Source organism: Molothrus ater, chromosome 22 (assembly GCF_012460135.2).
Source record: "Molothrus ater isolate BHLD 08-10-18 breed brown headed cowbird chromosome 22, BPBGC_Mater_1.1, whole genome shotgun sequence".
NCBI classification, from domain to species: Eukaryota; Metazoa; Chordata; class Aves; order Passeriformes; family Icteridae; genus Molothrus; species Molothrus ater.
The window spans coordinates 1,895,185-1,918,247 of record NC_050499.2 but is presented as its reverse complement, the minus strand read 5'-3'; the positions used below and the strand labels follow the sequence as shown (position 1 = coordinate 1,918,247).

The 23,063-nt window shown below is 50.7% G+C and overlaps 1 protein-coding gene across 3 annotated transcripts in view; it reads right to left on the bottom strand.

Annotated features, from left to right (window-relative positions):
* KIRREL3 (kirre like nephrin family adhesion molecule 3) overlaps positions 1-23,063 on the bottom strand; it is a 398,993-nt gene that overhangs the window by 43,098 nt on the left and 332,832 nt on the right. For all 3 annotated transcript variants that reach the window (XM_036397361.2, XM_036397362.2, XM_036397363.2), the window contains 3 exons: positions 22,398-22,555; positions 17,578-17,728; positions 11,227-11,332 (listed from right to left, as the gene is read on the bottom strand). In XM_036397361.2, coding sequence (XP_036253254.1) covers positions 11,227-11,332; positions 17,578-17,728; positions 22,398-22,555 — 415 coding nt within the window. The remainder of the gene's footprint in view (positions 1-11,226; positions 11,333-17,577; positions 17,729-22,397; positions 22,556-23,063) is intronic.

Below are 23,063 nucleotides of genomic sequence, written 5' to 3'. Positions count from 1 at the left end.
GTCTGAAACAACTTCAAGGCAACTCTTCCTCTGTCTTCTTTTTTTTAACAAAACACATTGAGATGACTCTGAACTGAGCAGCAGGGGGAAACTGTTTTTTTTAATTCCAAAAGATAAAATAATATGTACAGATTGAGGGAGAGAACGAAAAAACCCCATGACCTATCTTGGGATCACCAAGGAATGGGCATCAGGGGATGTTGCCTGTGAGGTGTTGGCACAATCCTTGGACAGACTCTGCTGTGATGTGGCATTGATGTTATGGCAGTGGGAGAGGTCAAGGAGACAGCTCTGCCCCTTCACAAGCACATGCAGCTGTAGCCTTCAGAGGCAGCAGCAGAGGAGGTGCTGGGTGTCTTTTTCCCCTCTTTCTCCCCATTTTTACATTTTCAATTTAGTCACAGCATCTCTAATTTCCTTAGATCTGAAGCCACCTCGTGAGACTGGAAGGGAACGATATAGAAGAAAGATGAGGGGGAAAAAAACCACCAGTAATCTTGTAAAAGTCAGTTTTGAAAAATCAATTTTCTTGTGTGACAAGATTTGCTTAAGGCTTTTCGTTCTGTGAAATCAGCCCATCATCCTGCGGGAACGCATGAAGGAAGTGGCAAGTGTGGTTTGGAATAACTCAGATTAAAGACTGCTAAATTAGGCACAAAAAGCTGCCACTTCTTGCAAAGGGAGAGGGGATCTGGCCAGAGGAGGCAATGATGCTCCCTTCTGAATCACATTCCCAGCTCCAGGAGCAAGTCTGGAAGGAGGGGTGACTGACAAGGCTGGGAACACACAACCACAGCCCCAAGGTCTGCTGGAAATGAGATGAGACAGGTTCACTCTAAGGCTGGGAGCACACAACCACAGCCCCAAGGTCTGCTGGAAATGAGATGGAGACAGGTTCACTCTGAGGCTGGGAAAGGGCTGGAGCAGAGTTTGGAAAACTCCCGATGCTGCCGACTCCTGGGATGCTGCTGGTCCTGGCTGGGATGGGGATGAGCACCACCCACCATGGGGCACCCCATGTTTCTGTGAGCTCTCCTGGAACCCCCAGCCCCCTCTGGCAGCCCCACCATGGCAGAGCTCCATCACTGTGCTCTGGTACCTTTCATCATCTCTGTGTCAGGGATGGTGCTCACCAGTACAAAGCGTTTTCCTTCCCCCCGCCTTTCCCCCCTCCATCAGACTCTCTCCCCTCTATTCTCTCTCCTAATTAGTTCAAGCTGCCTCTGAACATCTCCCACCCGCTTGTTCCCATTACCTTGACAAGCCAGGGAATGGGAAGACAAATCTCCCTGTCCTCACACCTCCATGAGTGAAGGCTCTTCCAGCCCTGTCTTCCCAGTCTCACCTGGAGCTCTGTGCCTTGGCAGAGCCCCCCCAGCAGCCCAGTCTCACTTCCCAGCTGCAGGGATAGTTGTGCCTTTTATTTTACTTTATTTCCTTTTTCTAAAGCCTGTCTCTCCACCTGCCACCCAGCCACGCTCTGCTCCCTGTCACAGAGAGCTGGCAGATGGGGCTGATGCATCACGAAGGAGATCTGAAGAATTCATTTCCTAGTATTTTTTTTTTTCCCAGCTTTCATTTTCACTTCAGAGCAAAGGTCCAGTTGTCTGGGAGGAAGCTACAAAGACAAACCCAGGCAGGAAAACAGAGATAGTCAGGAAAAATGTTACAGTGCCGATAACTTGAGACCTCGGTGTGCTTTGCATTTATTTCAACTCCTGCTTTAGCTGCATTTTGCTATGTCTATAAATTAGATTTATTCTGTTACTGCTGTGAAATGCCTGCGGGCCCCCTCCCCACTCCAGCTTCTCTTCCCTCCCCTGCCAGGTTTGGCTGGGGAGGCAGCAGGAGAGGTGGCAGCCCTGCCCAGGGACGGCAGATGGGCTGCCAGCGTCCTGCGGCTGGACAGACGGCAGCCACGGCCACTGCAGGGGAGGCAGCAGATGGGAGAGGGGGAGCAGGGCAACAAAAACTGCACACTGGCAGAAATGAGAACTTTCCCAGACTGGACTAGAGGAGGGAGCTGGCTGGGGGGGAGAAGGTCCAAAGTGTGCCAAGAAATGGCAGCAAAACCAAAGTGACCGTTCAGTTTCAAGATGCTGAAGTGCATCTGGTCTGGACCAGACATTTGTTGAGCTGCTCTCCACTCTCCTCCTCATCTCTCTGCAGCCTTCTGGGAACCCCTGAGACTCTGCAGAAGCTCTTATAGGGCTGCCCCAGAACAGAATTTGGGGTGGAATAGAATCACAGATGATCCCATAGAATCCCAGAACAGTTTGGGTGGGAAAGGACCTTTAACGCTCATCTCATTCCAACACCTTCCACCAGACCAAGATGTTCCAAGGCCCATCCAAACTAGCCTTGAAAGGGTCCCTGTGCAGTCCCTGGAGGAGAAGTCTGGGTGATTTTCCTGTGAGAGGGACACTGAGTGCAATGAATATGGAGAAAAGTGCCCATGCACCCACAGACTTCACACCTTGTCTGCAGCCACCGGGGCCCTGCAGCATTTCAAACCCTTGACAGTCACTTTTAAATATTAAGAGAGGCATGATTGTAATTTAATAGGAGTTAATATGGCAGATCCTCCTCCCTGGTTGTGGTCTTGGTGATCAGAAGCTCTGGGAATGCCAGGCACGAGGGGTTGGTCACTTTTATCCTGGGCCTTCCAGGAACAGGCAGAGGAAAGCAAGAACAGGAAAACACACCAGCTCCCAGGAGACACCTTTCAAAGCCACCAGAATTGCATATTAAAATATATCCAGGTTTTATAGTGCCAGAAGAGGGAAAACAACCCTGGCTGTGGCTTGGCTGGAGGCAGTGCCCATTAAATGGATCATTTGCCACTTCTCTCTCAAAAGTTGCCAATGAAATCATTGCCCTGAATCTCTGATCAGCTTCCCACGATCCAATAATCCCTTCTGGCCTTTACAGCCTATGGATTTATTCCATACAGTGTGAATATATTCAGCTGACTGGAAGAGGTAGGGACAACTCTGAAAGGGTGTTAAACCCCAAACATGCCTTTCCCTGGCCTTTCACCCAGAACAGGGATCTGTGCACATCCAGAAGCTTGACTGACCAAGCAGAGAAGCAATGGAGATCTAACTGGAACAGAGCCATCTTGTTCCCACTGTCTGGGGTGATTTCTCCTTCTGCTTATCCCACCTGGAAGCAGCAAACAACTCCTGTGTCTCCTCCTTCCCTGAGACCTGAAATCCTTGACTCTATTATAGATATTATAGATCCTCATGCATGATGGAACAGGGTGCACCAGTTCATGAGCACAGCTCTCCTCACTGCCTGGATGTGGGAGGCAGTTTTATTTTACCTTCCCTTTTATCCTGCTAAGGATGTCTCCCTGGGGACAGACCTCTGGCATGGGAACAGATCTGATCCCTGGGAAGTGAGTGTGAGGAATTAGGGATGGGATTCCCTGGGTACTCCATGTGAATCAGTAATGTGGGACAAGGGGAAACAGCCTCAAATTTCATCAAGGGAGGTTTAGATTGGATATTAGGAGACATTTCTTGGCTAAAATGTGGGTCAGACATTTGAACAGGACAGTGGTGGAGTTCCCATCCCTGGAAGAATTTAAAAGATGTGTGGATGTGGCACTTGGGGACATGGATTAGTGGTGGCCTTGGAAGTGCAGGGGTAAAAGTTGGACTCAGTTTTAGAGGGTTTTCCCAATCTAATTGATTCTGTGATTCCACAACTTGCTGACCTTCATTCTGGGCTTCCCCTCTGCCATAACCAGCCACTCAGGGATGGCAGGGAATGTTTCTTGGCTCTTTCCATGGGATTTGTTTTGGAGCAGCTGGGTCAGTGTGCTGAGCCCACGACTGACTGATGATGGAAGTGCTCCTGGCAGGGAGTTGGTCCATCCAGCCACATCCACTGGGGCAGGGAAAGTGCAGTGATTCTGCCAAGCCAAGCAAGGGCTCAGCAGCTGCTCACTCCCTCCTCCATTCCTCATCCCTTTGGTAAGGCTTTCCCAGATTTCTGCTGCTTTTCCTGCTCTTTGCCAGGCACCAAAGCAATGCTGAGCCACGAGGGAGCTGGTTCAAGTGTCTGAGCAAACTTCCAAGGCATTTCCAGCAGGACATGGGGCAGGTGCTCTTGCAGAACTTGACTCCCCCGTGGGAGCTGAGGCATGTCATGAATAAATCTGGTGAGATGCCAGCAGGTCCCCAAATGGTGCAGACAAGGCTCAAAGGGTAAAGAGCAGCAAAGCTCTGTGGAGTTTGAATTTCTCCCCAGGTTTGTTCAAACCAACTGTGGGAATGTGTCTCCGTGGGAGGAATGCCTCCAAGCTGCACAGTGTAAGGCAGGCAGGCCAAAGCACAGATGATGCACATTGTGATTTTCTCTTTCCCTCTCACAGCTCCTTGATACCAGATGAAATCTTTCTGTATCTATCTAAATCCACAAAATTCTGCCAAGGCCAGTAGCCAAAACACCCCAAACCTGTACCTGGGCATGTTCAATCCTTGGAGACACCAAAGGCTCTTGGGCTCTTCATCCACTTGTTTTCCTAAAGCTGGGTGGGAAATGCCTATCCTATGGAAAAGGGTGGAGGAACCAGACCAGGGAGCTTTTCCCTGTTGTTGTCCCTTTGTTTTCACTGGGCAAAGCCGGGGGAAGCCAGGACTGCCTCCCACCAGGTGTATTCCAGCCCCAATGCCTTCAAAGAAAATCTCGTTAAGAAGCAGTTGAGTTTGGATTAATATTTGATGAGCGACAGTGAGCTGTTGTTCAGAGATAAAACAGTATTTACTGAGCAAGGGCTTTCCTGCCTTACTGAGCCAACAAACAAACAGTGCTCAGGGGGAAGCACGTGGAGGTGAGCACAGGGCATGCTGTGGGATGGCTCTGAGCTTGGGATGGCTGTGGGATGGCTCTGAGCCTGGCTCAGCAGGACCAGGGGGATGGTGGGGCTGCCACTCACAGAGCTGGGATTCAGGCAGCAGCAGCCTGGGCTTCAGCCCAGCAGGGGTGGCTGGAACTTGCTTGGACTGCACTTGCTGTGATCCCTGTCTGGCTATGGGATGGGAAGAAGTGGGGCAGCACAGTCCCTTGGGTGGCTGGCAAATAAATGTCCCCTGGCTCCTCCTGACCTCTGCTCCTGCTGCAGCACCTGTTGGAGTTCTGCAACATCCCTCAGCTACGAAGAGCTGCTCACAACTGCTGTGCTCAACACCATGCAGCAGCTGGGAGGGCTGTCTCCCTCTTCCCAGCTATGTCTGTGTGTCTGTCTGTCAGTCCTACACCTTCCTTTGGAAGTGCAGTGGTCCCCAAACTGCAGCTGGTGCTGGAGGGTGGCTGCACATGTCTCCCTCTGCCTCCAAAGATAACATTATTTGCAAAGGTCTCTGCCAGCCCTGGGGGCGAGAGCTCTGTGTGGATGCACAGACTGAGATTTGTATCACTGCCCTCCCTGCCTGCACCGGCTCCCCATCGCTCCACAAAAATAATCATCAGCTCAGGAGCCCGAAATGCTCAGGGACTCTGCCTCCTGCAATTTTAAACCTTCCCATTTTCTTCTGCCACTTTAAAGATTCTCTTTCTTACTGCGAGTGATAAATAATAACAGCAAAAAAACACCCCACAGACACACAACAGACATCAAAAGCCACGAGAAGATTGGCAAATAGAGAGATCTGAAGGGAGCAAAGAGGAGGCCTGGTTGGGAGTCGGTTCACGTCGCCCTGACTTCTGCTGCTTCCCATTAATTTCACCCACCATCGCAGGTACAGAACAACGGCGACAGCTAATTACTCTCCCTTTCCCCTTCCTGCCCGTTTGCTTGCAGCAAAAGAAAGCCTGTAAATTCCCAAACTCCCTCCTCCCCATCCCAGAGCTGCCCAGAAAGCTGCAGAGGTGCGTGGGAGGGGGTGTTGAGGTGGGATGGGCACCGGAGCCGTTTGCTGCTCCAGCCTGGCACAGCCTGGCACCGGGATGCTGTGCCAGCAAACGGGCTGGCAGGGGCTGGTAGTGGCTCAGGGGAGGGGAGAGGAAAGGTTAATGTGGTCCCCTGCCACCCTTGGGACACCAGGGAGCCTCTTTGGGCTTCCAGCCCCATGTCCATGGTGCTAAAGCAGATGGGGACACATCCATGGAAGCGCTGCCGAGGAGCCCAGGTCCCCTTGAGCCTTTTCCAAGTGGAGGATGCTGCACTGGCAACACCCAAGGAGGTTTTTGGTGGACTGAGCTGCTCTTCAGCTCCAAAGGGAACCTGACAGAGGTGGGATGAACCTGACAGAGGTGGGATAAACCCAGGCCAGATGGGTTTACCCCACCTCAGGGTCTTATGGGTATAAGACCCTACAGAAGATGTAGGATGTATGTGTGCCAAGTTTGCTGTATATGGAAGGAGGGAAAACATCCAAATGAGCAAACCCCTGCTGCCAGAGGGTTAATTCACCCTGTGCCAGAACCCCCTGCTCAGGATCACTGTGACATCTCACCAGCCTCTGTCCTCCCCTTGCTTTTGGTGACACTGGCCTGTCCTGTGTCCAAAAGCGAGTGACAGCCCAAGTGACACCGTGGGCACACAAACCTCCCTGGGGAAATGCTGCTGCTCAGCAGGAAACTGCTGCCAGCAAGGGAGCAGGGCGGGCATTTCAGCTCCAGCCTCGTCAGCTGGGAAAGGAGCAGAGGAGCTGTGCCTCCAGCCCAGCACAGCCTGCCCCAGCCCTGCCCGCCTCCCAACATCATGAGATGCCAGCAGGTTTTAGAGAAGAGGGATTCTTGCTTGGAAAATGCCACTGAGGCCAAAGATTTTGTGAAAATATGTCAGTTTTGAGAAAATGCCATTAACCCTCTGCCTTCAGATGAGAAGACAAGGTGCAGGCTGTAACTTTCCACTCTGGCTCTGGGAGTGGATTGCTCCAAGGTCTCTTTTCCAACCAAGTTTTTCTTGCATTAAAATCGACCTGTGTGTGATTATATAAGCAGGCATGAAGAAAACTTCCTAAGGAAAAAGCAGCTCAATTTAATCAGAACTATGTTCTCTATAGGGGCAGAGGGGCCTTTTCATCTCTTGGGAAATTGTGTTGAATTTTATTTCTTTTCCCTTGCCCTCCTAACTATGAGAATAGGAGGTCTGGGCTTAAAATCTTGCGTCAGCAGGACCACAGAGGTGGTTTAGTGGCTTCATCCTAACGAAGAGCCCAGTTCATGGATACTTCTAAGGGTGAAATATTTGACCTCATGTGCTTTTCCCAGAAAGAAAACCCAGGATGCAACCCCAATGCAAAACCTTTGGCTCCTCAAAATCTCCAGCAAGGTGAAGCTTGCTGGTGTCTTGGTGGCAGGGATGGCCCTGCAAAGCTGGCTGTGGATTTATGGCCACAAAAGGGGATTTAGGTTGTTTAAACTTTCTTCCTTTGTGTTTAGAGTTATTTACTGACATTTTGGGGGGGGGGGGAGGTTAAAAATAAATATTGTCTGAAGATCTGGGATCTCTGTCCAAGCATGAGGGAAGCATAGGAGATACATCAGAGTGGTCCTTGCCCAAGGCGAAAAAAAAAAATAATCACACTTCCTATTTTTTTAAGGTAGAATTAAGCTCATTTTCACCAGTGGTGGGGTCCTGAGTGAGCCTGGGGATGGCACCAAGCTCGTGTTCTGCCTTCTCAAACCTCCAGATGTCTCAGTCCTGGGGCTTTACAGTTCCCATCCTTCTATCCTGGCAAGTGCCAAGGTGCAGGGGGCTCCTTGTTTGGATGACCCACTCCAGAGAGCTCCAAGCTTAAGTGCTGGAACATCTGCCTCTTTTACATAGTGAAGAGCTTTGGGATCTTATGGAAGGAAAACAAATCCCCCCTCCATCAATCAGAGCCTTTAAGCAGAAGGAAGCCCCAGCGAGCACTGCTGAGTCCTGTTTGCTTGTCACAGTGGTAGGGAAAAAGCCTCGTGTGAAGTTTATATGCTAAGGGAACTCAAGAAATGAGAAATCCAAAGTGATTGAATTTGTCATGCCTCTTTTTTTTTCCCTGCCCCAAACCCTTTTTATAGGAAAGCATAGCCTGAAAAAAATGCAATTAGTTTTAAGAGTAAAATCCATCATGAAATGAATCCCAAAGCCATTTGAAGCAAAGTAGAATCGTGGAGGCTCAGGGGACAGGAAGGGTGACAAGGCCCGTGGCCTCAGGATGGGTGAGAAGGGAGGAAGAGGGCAGAGGGTGGCATTTGCAACCAGAGGGGACAGCAAAAACCTGCTCTACCAAGATGGCAGCAAAGATGGGAGAGGAGTGTTGGATCCACCTCTGCTTGGTGGAGAAAAGTAACTCAGCTCAGCTTGGGCATGGATCCCAAGGGTGGAAAAGGCCAAGAGAAATCACAGAATGCCAAAATGGTTTGGGCTAGAAAGCACTTTAAAGCTCTTCTTGTTCCACCCTGTGCCATGGCAGAGACACCTTCCCCTGTCCCAGGCTGCTCCCAGCCCTGCCCAGCCTGGCCTTGGGCACTGCCAGGGATCCAGGGGCAGCCACAGCTGCTCTGGGCACCCTGTGCCAGGGCCTGCCCACCCTCCCAGGGAGGAATTCCCAATTCCCAATATCCCATCCAGCCCTGCCCTCTGGCAGTGGGAGCCATTCCTCTTGTCCAAAGTCCCTGTCCAAGGAAGTGGAAACCTTGGACTGGAGCCTTCCAGGCTGCTCCAGTGCACAAGGGATCAGCCCAGCTGGGTTCAGGGATGACGTAGAAGGTTCCTTTGTTGAGAATCACGCTGATGGAGCAGAAGTTTTGCCAGGATCTTGCCACTGTCTGGCTCCTTGACCAGAGATGGTTGTTTTGCCTTGTACCAGAATCAGTCCTGGGGTAAGAAGCACGTGGGTCCTTCACCCAGGCTGCCATGCACTTTGTTTTCCTTCCAGCTGTAAATATGAAACCAGGGCTATTTGTATCTTTGACATTAATTGACTTCTTGAATTAATAACTCTTCTGTGTAACCAGGAACACAATTACTGCTTTGTTGTGCTGCTATCCAGCTGGAAGGGATAGTTCCTACCCAGAAACTTGATTGTACTAATTAAGCTGCACGAGCCTAACAGGAGGAGGGTCATGGTAACCTGTCCCCGGAGGTGCCTCCTCTGTTTTTATCCATGGATGGTTCTGCAGAGGCAGAATGGATGGTGAGCCTGTGTGTGCATGCTCAGGCCTTCCAGGCAGGAGGGGTGAGTGGCTGATGGATGAGGCAGGACAGGGCTGTACCTGTTATACAAAGCTCTTTTCTCCCAAAGTGTGCTGACAGCCTGCCCTGCTTCCCAGACCCATATTTTGTCTGCTTAGACAAAAAAAACTGGGAGGAGGGGTGTTTTCTAATGCAGGAGACCTCACACCTGTGGGAACCCAGGACATCCCTCTGGCTGTCCAGAATGGCCAGGACCCCTGCCAGGGGGCTCAGAGACCCTGGCACAGAGCCCAGAACACCTGTGGGTTTGATTATGACCCGTGGAGCAAATTACCAACCTTAGATGAAGATCTGCAAGCCACAACAGTTTAGGTAGAATGATAGTGAAGTTATCATGGGATGGAAAAGGAGATTTTAGGGTTTTTGGTATGGGGGTTCAGGAGGCAAGATGGAGGGATCTGGGTGTGCCCAGCCTTTCTCCTTCTTCTTCTTGGCCTCCATCTTCTGCTGTGATGGTGGCACTTTGGGATTGGTTTAGAGTAGAAGCTCACTGTCTAACACAGGTGATGGGTATTGGGAAGTTATTGTAAATATTGTACAGGTAGTTTTTAGTATAAAGACATAACCCTGCCCTGGGGCAGGCAGAGTGCCTGGAACTGTCCTGCTGGATGGACCTCGGCAGGGCAGGAGAAAATTTTTTATAGATAAGGAACAATAAACAACCTTGAGACTGAGAAATGAAGAGCTCTGACTCCTTCTTCAAGCCCCAGGCTGGGAAAAGAGACTTTCTAACTTTTCTCAGGGTTGAAGTGACCAGAAAGGCCCTGAGACACACTCAAAGCCAAGGGCCCATGGCACAGCATCTGCTCTCCTGCCCATCAATCCCTGGGTGTGCACTCACAGAATCACAGAATCTCCTGAGCTGGGATGCACCCACAAGGGTCATCAAGTCCAGCACAGTCCCTGCCCAGACCCCCAACAGCCCCACCCTGGGCATCCCTGGCAGCGCTGCCCAACCCCTCCTGGAGCTCTGGCAGCCTCGGGGCTGTGCCCATTCCCTGGGCAGCCTGGGCAGTGCCAGCACCCTCTGGGGGCAGAACCTTTTCCTGAAATCCAACCAAAACCTCCCCTAGCCCAGCTCCAGCTGTTCCTTCAGATCCTTTCCGTGGTCACCAGAGAGAAGAGAAGACCCAGGGAGGCTCAGGGCTGGCAGGGACCCCACGCACTGCCTGCACCCCAGACCTCCCTCAGCAAAACCAGACACATTTCCTGCTGCTCCAAATCTCCTCAAGCATCTGTGCCCTGCTCTGAGCTCACCGTGGCCAGTGCAGGGGCACTGCAGACTGTGTCCTGCAGATGTGACCCCCCCCACCCAGGGAGAATGTCCCACTCAAGGAGATCCCATCTCCTGTGTCCCCTCACATCTCTGCCACCTGCACCTCTGCTCTGGCCCCTCCTGGGCTCAGCTCCACCATGGTGGGCACAGAAAGGCTTATGGTGGTTCCTTAAGGGTTACACGGAGATGGCGACAGAGCTGCTCTGTTCAAATCATAAAAGAGTGTGCAAAAAAGGGAGAGGAATTCTCCCATAATAGACTTTTCACTCAGCCTGCATTGCTCATGATGTCCCCAAACAGATGGCTCTGCCAGCTCAGTGCCAGGCCTCTTAATCCACTCCAGGTGCCCATGAATCCCTGACTGAGAAGCTATAGAATGCAGCAGACACTGGTGAATGGCAGAAGAGGAGCCTCTCAATGTGCAACAGCACCATCGAGGCCAGAGTGGCAGCAGGGAGCCACCAGAGTGGGGACAAGGACCCTGCCACAGCAGGGAGGGGGGCTGGCTCCAGCCATTGCTACAGGGGCAGCAGAGGCTGTGGGATGAGCCACAATAACCCAAGCTATTATCTCATTTAATCTGCCCAGTTCTGTCAGCACCAAGAGGTGAGAAACACAGGAGGAGGAGGTGGAAGGGCCACCAGAAACCACAGCCAGAGGTGCTGAGCTCTTCTGGGTCACCTGGAGGGGAAGTGAGATGCTCTCAGCAGAGGGCTGCACTGAGGTGCCAGGGGTGCCAGGAGTGCCAGCTCACCTGTACTGGGTGACAGCAGGGTTGGCCTTGGCAGAGCAGTGGAACTTCACAGTGTTGTCCTCCAGCACCGGCTGCGGCTCCACGGACAGGTTCACCAGGGGGGGGTCTGCAAAGAGAGAGAGCCCATGAGACACCCAGGACAGCTGGGGCACGCCCTGCCCGCTGCCTGCCAGCTTCTCAGGCTGTAAAAAGCCTGGAAAACCACTGAGACTCCTTGGAGCTCTGATATCACAGAATGGCTTGGATTGGAAGGGACTTTAAGGATCACCCAGTTCTGTCCCCTACCATGGGCAGGGACACCTTCCACTAAACCAAATTGCTTCAAGTCCTGCCCAACCTGGCCTTGAACACTTCCAGCTTCTCTGGAAAACCTTTCCGGGGCCTCATCACCCTCACAGGGGAGAATTTCTTCCTAAAATCTCATCTAACCCTGTCCTCTGGCAGTGGAAGCCATTTTTCAGTTTAAAGCCATATAAGGTTTGTCAGACAAGCTGATGCCACAAACGCTGCTCTTCTCTTGAAGGGCTTCAGCAAATAAGACAGAAAGAAGAGCCACAGACACCATTTGATGTAACATTTCACTTGGAAAATGTGACTGCTGGCTCTGATTCTCATTTAAGGACATAAACTCGCCTGCTTTGAGACACTCCAGTTTAATATCTTGCTGTATAACAATGATTTTTTGTCTATCCTCTAACTTTAAAGTGACATTTCTGCTCTTTCATCAGCCTAATCATCTCTGCCAAGGCCTTACTGGTGCCACAGGCTGCTCCAGCCTTCCAGCTGCTCCTCGATTTCTCTCCTCTTTTTCACATGAGAAGCATCTAAATGCTTTAGCACAAATAAAATTAGGAAAGAACCAATAAAAGCAAGCAGAAAATGGGTGAAATGTTCAGATGCAGAATATCCAGAGTTGTTTTATTTTTTGTGATGACTGAGGCCTTTTTAAGCACGGGACCTTATTTGAGGGCAAAAAGCAGAAAGAAATGACTTTGTGGGGGGGGGGTTTGGTGCCTGAGGAACAAGCTGTCCCATGGCAGAGGGACTTGGGGCTCATCAACCCAGCTGAGGGGCTCTCCTGCTCTTGAGGTGGGAGTCTGCTTCACACATGCAAAAACACATCCTAAAAACAGGACATGTTACATGTTCAGCTTTCCCTGCTGCCTCTCTCCTCTTCCAAGTGCTCCAGCAATGCCCTTCCCAGCTGGAAAACAGGGAAAGGCTGCAGGTGACAGGGCAGGGGGCAGAGAAGCTGGGTGGTACCTCCTGGTCCAGGGCACCTCCTGTCGCAGACATCTTTTATGAAAAATCCTTTCCTTAGGATTTTTTCCTCCTGAGAAGCTGAGAGGCCTCAGGAACAAAATGCAAACAATGGTTATCTGCTGCTGTGGAATGCAACAGGTGCATCTGGGATTGGTCCATGCTGGATGTTTCTAATTAATGCCAGTCACAGCCCAGCTGGCTCGGACAGAGAGTCCGAGACAGAGCCTTTGTTATCATTCTTTTTCTATTCTTAGCTCGCCTTCTGATGAAATCCTTTTTTCTATTCTTTTAGTATAGTTTTAATGTAATATATATCATAAAATAATAAATCAGCCTTCTGAAACATGGAGTCAACATTCTCATCTCTTCCCTCATCCTGGGACCCCTGTGAACACGGTCACAACCTCCCTTGGCCTCGGGTGTGCTGGGGCATCCCAGAGCCCTGGGCTGGCTGTGGGGTCAGCACTGGACACCCCAGGGCTCGAGTTCCTGTGGGGATGCTGTGGGGATGCTCCAGCCAAGCCCAAGGGGTCTCCTGGTTTTCCAGGGATGGAGGTTTCCCTGCTGGCCTCTCCCTCCAGCACCCCCGGGTCAGGTCCTGCTGGAGTCACCTGCTCGGTGCCTTTGCTGGAGGGTGTGGGCTCCAACTGGGCAAACCGGTGTGGGAACTGCCTGCACAGCAAGGCTGGGCTATTCCAGCCCTGCGAGGTGCCAGGTCAGCCCCAGCCCTGCTCGGGGACACAGCAGAGGGTCGGACGTGGCCTCGGCAGTGACCTTGGCTGGGCGGGAGGGGAGAGGGAAAGGCGGAGTCCCGGCAGCGCTCCAGAGCCTCCTTCTTCTCCGCCCCGTGGTATTTACCCAGCCGGAGCCTGGCTTTGTTGTGAGCAAAGCCACCTGCCTTCCTGATGGGAAATTATGACGGGGAAATTATAGGTATTTTCAATTTACCCTAATTTCATTTTAAAATGTGCAATTCAAATGACAATAAAGATGGGCGCAGTTGGGAATATAAATGAGCTTCCCTGACACAGCAGCCCAGAGATGTATAGAGGGCTCCTAATTCATTCCCAGGCATCCTGACACTTCCCTATTGTTAGACAACAACAGCTAATCACCTTCCTTTGTTAAGTATGAATCACACTTCTCTTTAGTAGCTTCCCCATTGTTTGATGGGTTAGGAGCTGTGCCTACGATTTACAGAGAGGAACCTCTTTGTATTAAAATGAGCCCGGCTCCCTCCTGCACTCAAAATAATAAAAAAAATAAAATTAAAAAGACAAAAAAAAAAAAAAAAAAGAGCAAAGGAAATGAATTAAAGTCTTTGATCTCGCCCCTTTCAGAAATGGGATTGGGCTTTCGAGTATTGTGGATGCTGTGATAGCGTGGGCTGCCTGTGCCACTGTGTTTCGGGGCATTTTAAAGGGAAAAAAAGACACAAATTGTAACTCATCAGGATGTAATTCCACTCAGTTACAATTATAATTCCTGCCTGGCTTCTTGTAATGAATTTGAATGATGGAATGAGATAGAGCCAGCCCACAGGTGGCAGGAGGAGAGGGTGTCAGTGCTTGTGCAGGTGCTGTGGGGACAGGCACCGGGACAGGTACTGGGGCCAGCATCACTCCTCAGCAGCCCTGCAGCCCAGGAGGCACCTTGGCAAACCCCACAGCTCCCACTGTTCCCACTCAGCATCTCAGGAATGGCTGCAGGCTGAGCTCCATGGGCTGCAGGTGCTGTGCTGGCACTTGCCCTGCCAGGTGCAGATCCCTCTCCGTGCTCCTCTCCCCTCTGGACAAACCATTCCCAACCTCTTCACTAAGGCTGAGGTGCCACTTCAGCCCTGGGCTTTCCACTCCCCAGTGGGAAGCACAAAAGGGAATCAAACACTGCAAAGCTCCAAGGATAAACCCAGCAGGAGACCCTCCAGCAGAGCGATGTCACCCCTCATCACCCTCCACTTTCCTTCTCCTCCTCCCACCTCCTGCAAAAACATACAGATGCGGCCAAATCCCTTCTTGCCATGACAAAAAAAGGTGTAAAAATGAGCAACTGTACATGTGTGTGCAGAGGCTTGGAGCAATGGCTTTGGATAAGCAATAACCCTGCTCCTCCCATCCCAGCACGCTGGGTGTGCATTTCCATGGAGCCACTGGGCTCCTGCAGTATAAATAGTTTATGGCATATCAAACTATTAAACATGATTTTAATCCCACTTGTGATGTTCGGCGCATAACTCACAGGAGGCTGACTTTGATGTGGCTGGTGGAACGGAAATCACATTGAACAGATGTTCCAGCCAGAGCTGCTTAGTGTTTCCATTACAGAACCTGCACTGGGTTTTTTTCCAGCCCTTTCTGCCAACCCCCCTTTTTTATATATTTGGGAGGGGAGGGTTTTATGACTCAGCTCTTTCATTGCTCCTATCATGGTCGGGCATGAGACTGATGGGACCCCAACTTCAATTTTCCATCAGCTGAAGAGGATAATCTCTCCCACCACACACACCCCCTTCCTGGGGATAACCTCCATCCTGGTGTTCCTCTGCTGCCTGTGAGCATTGCTGATGTTCTTTTGAGTTGCAGAAGAAAATGAAAGAAAGCACTAGGAGTGATTTACCAGGCTGCTGCTTCCTGGGAAGGATTATTTTTGGTTCCCTGGGATTTTTTTGCAAGGCCACCTCTCAAACCACACAGCTGGGTGATGTTTGCTATGCTGTGAATTCAACCTGCACTGCTGGAGGCAGAGAGTGCAGGGTCCAGGGGGATGCTGCAGCTCATGCCAGGCTGGGAAGAGCTCCCCAGCCAACAGCAGCTGCCTGCTTTTCCTTAATCCTCCAGAAACCACTTCTTTCTCTCCCTGAGGTGCTGCTTCTCTGCTAGATATTGGAAGAAGACCCATGAGCAGGACTTTCCAGAATAATTCCCTAGGGAAAATGAGCGGTCCAGATACTTTTTGCTTAAGAAAAGCACCTTTAGCTCTTTGCAAAGTGAATGCAGCTGGTTGTCTACAAGGCTGGGAGTGAGACCTCATGAGCTAAAGCTGGGTTAATAGCTTCACTTGATGATCTTAGAGGTCTTGCCCAATCTTAACAATGCCATGATTCTGTTACTAGATGCAGCTAGAGCAGGCTTTTGCATCCGGGTCAAAATCCACCCCACCTCAGCTTGGTTAATCCATCTTAGTATTTTTCTCTCCCATCACCCATCCAGCTTTGGAAAATTGATATCCTCATTAGCCACCATTAAGAACAACATACTTTTAATAGCTGGGTAGAATATTACTGTTATTATATTCACAGCATGGAGAATTTAATAGCTCAGAGTGGAAATTGGTGTTCTTTATTGGGCTTTTCTCTTTCCCAAGCAGATTCCATGTGGCTCGGGGATTCAGCTCACGTCTCCAGCCCACACTGTACTGCCCTGGTGTAATGATGTCTCTGCTCCACGTTGTTTGTGTGAGTGTGTCTCCAGCTATTGTAGCTGTTTGCTGGCTGTGAAATAACCCAAGCTATTATCTCATTTTATCTGCCCAGTTCTGTCAGGACATGCAGGCAGCAACCCAAGAGCCTGGTAATCTTCCGGCAGCAAAAGCTGGAAGTCTTAAATGGTGAATTTTCTGCTGTGCTTGAGTTTGTTCAGTTGAGTTTGCCAGTTTTAATTGGTCTCTGGAAAGCAGCTGGCATGCTAATATTGAACATCCTGCTTTTGCAAGTCGTGGGTAAATACAGCTGCAGGAACTCGGTGTGTGAATGGAGCGTGGCTGGAAGGGGTTGGGAGGAGCCCAAGAGCAATGGCTGCTGCAGAGGAGGAGGGAAGAGGCCTGTGAAATGTGAATTTTGGAAGATGGCAGATTTTGCTCTGTGGATTTACAGCACAGGGTGAATGGTACAGCTCTGACCACAGCCCTGTCCCCTGAGATGGTGACTGGTGCTAGCTTTGTGTCATTAGGAGGGACACTGTCCCCATCAGGTGTCTCACAAAAAACATCACACTGAACTGCCTGTAAGTCTGGAAACATGGATTCTGCACCAGAAACCTGAACAGGACTTATCTCTGCTACTGCCATGCCCAGAGGTGTTGCTTGCTCACCCAAAACCCTTTGGGATCCATCCCTGCTCCAAAGACCCCCAAGGGCCTGGATCAGGGCATAGTGGGGACACGCAGAGCACAGCAGCTGGTGCTGCTTTGCTCAGATCCATGGACACACTGGAAACAGGATATCTCTGTAGTGTGGGTGCTCCTCAGGGAGCTCAGGGGTCACAAAATCTCCTGGCTGTGACTTCACTCTGTGATACGCCGGTGTCCCAGATTCCAAGGCAAGGTGTATTCTATTACCATCTGTATGGCAGTTGTCTTTTGTCAAGTGGGCAGTTTTCCTTGTCTCTTCCACACCCACTCCTCCCTTGGGAGGGGACATCTGCTGATAACAGCTATTGAATGTCCCTGCATGGCTGATAAGAACTGCAGCATCCCATTGGGAGATGTGAGCCCAGAGGGAGGAGCCAAGCATTCCTACCTGGATATAATCTGAGATTCTGGAACACCAGCACAGCTTCTGCACTGGATTCCCCAGAGGAACAGCAGCTGCCTCTTGCCCTGGATCTTCAGAGGCAGAGACTGCACCTTTCTCCAGGATCCCTGCTCCAGCAGAACCAGCCCTGACACTGCAGGAGGGCTGAGCCACAATTCCAATGGTTCTGCTGCCAACAGTCTGACCCACAGGGTGTCAGGCTGGGTTCTGACTCTGGCAGTGTGGTTTTAGTTCACTGCATTGTTCATTTTATCCTTTTATTTTCTTCCCTACTAAAGAACTGTTATTTCCTGCTCCCATATTTTTGCCTGAGAACCCCTTAATTTAAATTTTATAGCAATTCAGAGGGGTGGGGAGGGTTACACTCTCCATTTCAGGGGAGGCTCCTGCCTTCCTTAGCAGACACCTGTCTGTCCAAATGATACATCCAGAATCCCAGTAAAGAGAAACCCCCAGTTGCAGCATGCTGCTCCTGCCTGGAGTCAGAGCCCTGGCTGGAGAGGGCAGAGATGCCGGGGTGTCCCAGCAGGCAGGGGTGGCTCAGCCAGCTGTACTCACGCTGGATGTCAATGGTGACCGAAGTCTCCTTCCCGCTGGGAATGGCTTTGTTGGTGGCTCGGCACACGATGCTCTCCCCGTTCTCGATGTCGGACGGTGCGATGAACAGCGTGCTCATGATGCTCTCCCTCTTGCCGTCACGGAGGAGTGTCTGCCAGGGGGAAACAGGGAGGAGGAAAGTGCTGGAAATGAATTTGTTGCAAACTCCCAAAGCCTGACAGAGGGCTTACATCTGTATGCAAACCTTGAGATAAAAAATGTTGACTTAGAAATGCCATGGACTAGGACAGATATTTTAGAGAGAGAAATGGAACTAGAAACAAGTTTCAAAGGGTGGCCTTGCAAATAAAACTAGATACTTTGGAGAAAAGTACCATGAAAGATGCACTGTAATAGGACCCACGAGGGGTAATTTTAGATGATTTGCCTTAAGGCATTTACAGCATGGTGTGGTTAAAGCTGATAGGCTAAGAAACGCTTATGGTGTTTTGTAATTGGGAAATAGTCGGCTTCTGATTGTGATGCTGTGAATTATAACGTCTGTATTGTTTCACCCTTCACATGAGATTGAAAAAGGAATAAAAAGTTTTTAAAACGCCTCTCAGTTGCCCCATCTCTGGGTCAGAAAAGGGCCTAATCTGACAGAAAGGACTTTCCTGCTGGAGAGGGGCCCTTTCCCCATCCCCAGGCTCAATAAGAGCTTCTCAGCCAAGCAGCTTCCTGCAATAACAGTTCCTCTGGCTGGAATCTGCCAAAAGCCTCAGGGGGAATAACAAAGACAAATTTCACTGTGCTTCCCTGGGAATTGGGCTCTTAACTCCCATCTGCTTCCCTGCAGCTCTGCTGTGCCTAGGCCAGGGAGGAAAGCTCCAGTGAGACACCTCACCCACCAGGCCAGCAAAGAGGGAGCAGAGGCAAATGGCTTTGTGACCCTGCCGTCATTTTCTGTCAGGTGAGTGCACAAAGCTGCCTGGGCACTTCCCACAGCACTGAGGTGATGTCAGCTGCCAGCAGCACAGAGAGACCCTGGCCATGGATCCTTGGCTGCTGTGCTGTGGTCTGGCCCAGCCCACGGTAAATCATCACCTCTCAGGTGTTCACTGATGGGGGCCAGAGATCAAACCCTGCTGGTGTCTTAGGTTGGAAATGGGCTGTGTGTTCTATCCCCATCTGTCAGAGCTGGGGCAGTTCTCTGCTCTTCATTGGGCAGTTTTCTTTATCTCTCCCATAGTCAATCCTCCCTCCAGGAGATCTCTGCTGTCCATGGCCAATGAGTGTCCCTGCAGGGCTGATCCAATTCCATCATCCCATGGGGAGATGCTGCGCCCAGGGGAGGAGCCAAGCATTCCTACCTGGATCCAATCTGAGCTTTGGGACAGCCCAGCAGCCTTTGCCCAGTGCATTGCCAGAGGAGCAGCTTCTGCTGCCCTGCATTGCCAGAGGGAGCCCAGGCCCATCTCCAGCAGCCCTGGAGCTGCAGAGGAAAACTCCCCCCTTGTGCAGGATCCCTGCTCCAGCAGAGCCACAGCTGGCACTGCAGGAGGGCTGAGCCCCCATGGGATGGGGCTGTGCCACCCCCTGACCCACAGGGGGACAGGGCATGGGCTGACTTTGGCAGTGGGGTTTTGTGTTACCGCATTTTTATTTAATTTTTTTTTCTTCCCTAATAAAGAACTGTTATTCCTGCTCCCATATTATTGCCTGAGAGCTCCTTAATTTCAAAATTACAATAATTCAGGGGGAGGGGGTTTACATTTTCCATTTCAGTGGAGGCTCCTCCCTTCCTTAGCAGACACCTGCCTGTTCAAACCAAGACAGGTGGTTACCAGCTCTGCCTGCTCATCCTTGGCACCGTGCTTCTTCCCTGGATTTATCTGACTTCAGCTGTAGTGCCCTGCTGTGCCTCTTTTGGGAGCACAGGAGCCTGGGAGCGCTTCCTTACCACCCCCTAATCCTCCTGCATGTTCTTACAAGAGGTCACGTCACCCTGTAACCCTGCCTTTGATAAGCTGAGCCCTCAGAGCTCTCAAGATGTTGTGTGGTTTTCAGCCTTTGAATCATTCTCTAACCTCTGACCTCTCTCTGGTTTATCCACTGTGGATTTTGGACCCTGCCAGGCAGTTTTTCCTTCTAAATCTTTATCCTTCAAGTTTGTTGCTCACAGTGTAAGACAGGGCTTTACTGGGAGATAAACAGATGTCAGCAAGCTGTGTGCATGTGGCACTTGGGGACATGGTTTAGTGGTGGCCTTGGCAGTGCTGGGGGAATGGTTGGACTTGATTTTGGAGGGCTCTTCTGACCTTCTTTGATTCCAAGACTAATGCTTTCCCTGGGTCATGGTGGCACAGCCTTCATGCACACAGGTTTGTGCCTCTCAAGCACATGAGACAAGGAAGGATGCTGAGAAATTGTTATCACAATCAGCCCAGAATCCCAGAGTCATGAGGGTTGGAAAAGCCCTCTGAGATCGAGTCCATCCATTTACCCAGCACTGACAGCACTGACCCACTAAACCACGTCCCTCTCCACCACATCCACAGGTTTTTGGAACACTTCCAAGGATGGGGAATCCACCACCAGGCTGAGAGCCCGTTCCAATGGCTGAATATCTTTTCAGTAAAGAAATTTCTCAATATCCAATCTAAACATCCCCTGGCACAATTTGAGGCCATTTCCTCTCATCCTGTCCCAGCTCCCTGGGAGCTGAGCCCAACTCCTCCCCTGGATCCCCCTCCTGTCATGGAGCTGTGGAGAGCAAGAAGGTCCCCCCTGAGCCTCTTTTTCTCCAGGCTGAACCCCTACAGCTCCCTCAGACACTCCTGGTCCTCCAGCCCCATCCCCAGCTCCATTCCCACCTCTGGACACAACTGCAGGATGCTGCCCTGTCCTTGCTTTATTGTCATCCTGTGTGCTCTTCCCTTGGGGAACAACACCCCATTTTGTGCTAGGGTTGAGGTGAACCTTAAGTCTGTGTGGAATTTCCCCTATTTGAGGTTAACCTCCAAATCCTGCAGGATCTTGTAATGTTCCCTGTCCCTTTCAATAGGGATCAGGGGGATTTCAGTCAGCTGTGGCTGTTCTGTGCCTGGCTGGGATTGCAGGGGGTTGCATATGGATCATTTGCTGGACTGGAAATTCAGAGTAACAAAGAAATTATCACTCAGTGGAAATGGTTTCAGGCAGTCAGTAACCCAAACAGGACTTCTTTTTTTTGTTGGCTGGAATATCTGGATCAAAGGAAAGCCGGGTTGAGTTTCAGTTCTCTTGAAAAAGAAGAAAGAGGCAAATTGAGGAACTATTTTAAAGGGAGCTTCAAAAGGGAAACGTTTCTGAGAACCCAAAAATCCAAACTTCCAACTCAAAAAATGTCTAAAATTGTCTGCTAGTTTTTCTAAAGGCTGATTTTCTTTTTTCATGTGGAAGGGCCTCATGGAAACCTTCAGGAAGTCAGAAGAAAATGAGGTTCAGCCTCAGAAACAGAGGTTATCCTGACTCCAGGAGGAGAGAAAGATGCTTCCCCTCAAGCAGAACAGGGGTCCCCTCCCAGCCCATCCCAGCCCATCCCATCCCTGCCACCTGCTTAAAATGCCATGGATATCTCTGTGCTGTGGGAGATGGATCTGCAGCCTGGAAAACTCTGCTTTGGAAGGGTGTTTTGTTGGAAATATTTTAAAGATGGGCATTTCCTCTTCTCTGCTCCCCACTGCTTGTGGGTCTGAAAGGGAGAGGGCTCAAAATTTGTCTCCTCAGGGCCTGGCAGCCCTGGAAGGGAAGGCTGGGATGAGGGGGATAAGCTGTGAACAACTGTACATCAATGGCCTGGATTTTAATTAATTCCACTCCATTTGAGAGACACAGAGAGAGAGGGTTCAGTTCTCCCTGGCTCTAATTAGTGCTGCCTCTCCTCTGCATGGCAGGCAGGGAGCTGGGGCAGGTTCCCCCTGCTCACCCCTGGCTGCAGGGAAGCAGCTCAGCTCCAGCAGGGAGGAGGAGGAGAGGGAGGAGGAGGCAGGGAGGGTGTTCTGCCTCCTCTGCTCTCCCCAGAAAATCAGGATATTGCTGGAATGAGGCTGGCTGGAGGCTGCACAGTGGCAGCCAAGGATGAAATGTTTATTAAAGATCTTTGGGAGCTCGAGGAATAGCTCTGACTGCCCACTTTGAAGTTTTGGCTGCAAACTGACCCATTTTAGGTTTTGAATTTTGCTGTTGAGAAAATGTCATTAAAACTGTCAAGTGTTACTGGATCTTTCACACTCACCAGCCATCAGGAGCCCATAAACAGGAGAACATTTGGGGTCCCATTCCCAGAGTGCTGCTGATTGCTCTTTGATTATTTCCTTCATGACCTAATAAAGACTTTCTGTCTAAATTAAAAAATGCCAAGAACCCTGACAATTTTTCATGGAAAACTGCAGTTGGAGGAGGGGACACATGTCACTGCAACCACCCCTTTGATCCAGAGCTTCTGCTGCAGAACCAGAACCAGGGCAGGGTCAGTGCTGCTGTACACAGCATTAACACCACACCCTGAAGGTGGGATTAACGGGGGAGAAGTGGCCACACCAGGTGATGACAAGCTGTGAGAAGGTACAAAAAGCCAAATTCAGAGCAGAGCCCATTTTGGTGAGAGTTTATGACTTCTCACTTGCATCCTGCTGACTGTTCTCCTCCCAGGCTCCCCAGTGGGAAGGGCTGCAGGGTGAGAGTCTGAGCTTGCAGAGCTGAGGGTGCTGCCCCAAATATTTTGGGGTTGTGTGAAGTGTCAGGCCTGGTGCCCCTTTCACGAGCACAGGCCTTGTCCCAGCCCCATCCTGCCTCACCTTGGAATAGGTGGCTCCATTGATGACTTCTCCCCTCCTCATCCAGATGATGGAGGCTGCTGGCTTGGCGTTGTCTGCGTGGCAGGTCAGGTTCAGGGGGTCTCCTGCTCTCAGGCTGATGATGGGCCCCCCCAAAATGACAGGGTCATCTGGAGGAACTGCAATCAAACAGCACAGAGGAGACAATGTCATTAGAAGCATGAACTCCACCTTCCTGGAGTCATCTGTGGGGGCTGAGCTGCCAGGGCTGGCCTCTCGGGCCCTGCAGATGGTTCAGGATGGCCATGGCAGTGCTACCCCTGTCCCCAGTTACAGCCACCTGCCTTTTGCTGCTCTGCTGCCTCAGATTTGACCTCCAGCAGCAGCAGCTTCTGAGGGAACTTGGGCCAGGTGGCTGCAAGCTTTGCAGGAATATGAGGGATCAGGGCTGTGGCAGATAAATCCACTGAGGACTACTAAATACTCAATGCTGGGTATTGCCACATTTCTCTTCACAGAGAAAAGCAAGGCACAATTCTACCCAAGAATATTTCTGGGTTTCACGTTCTCTGAACCTCAGAGAAAGGAAAAACAATTCTTATAATTTGCTGTGCCCGTGTTTGTGCCAAAGTAGAATGCAGTATGGAGATTGCTTACCGAAAGTGATGGTGTTTTGTTTCCTTGGCC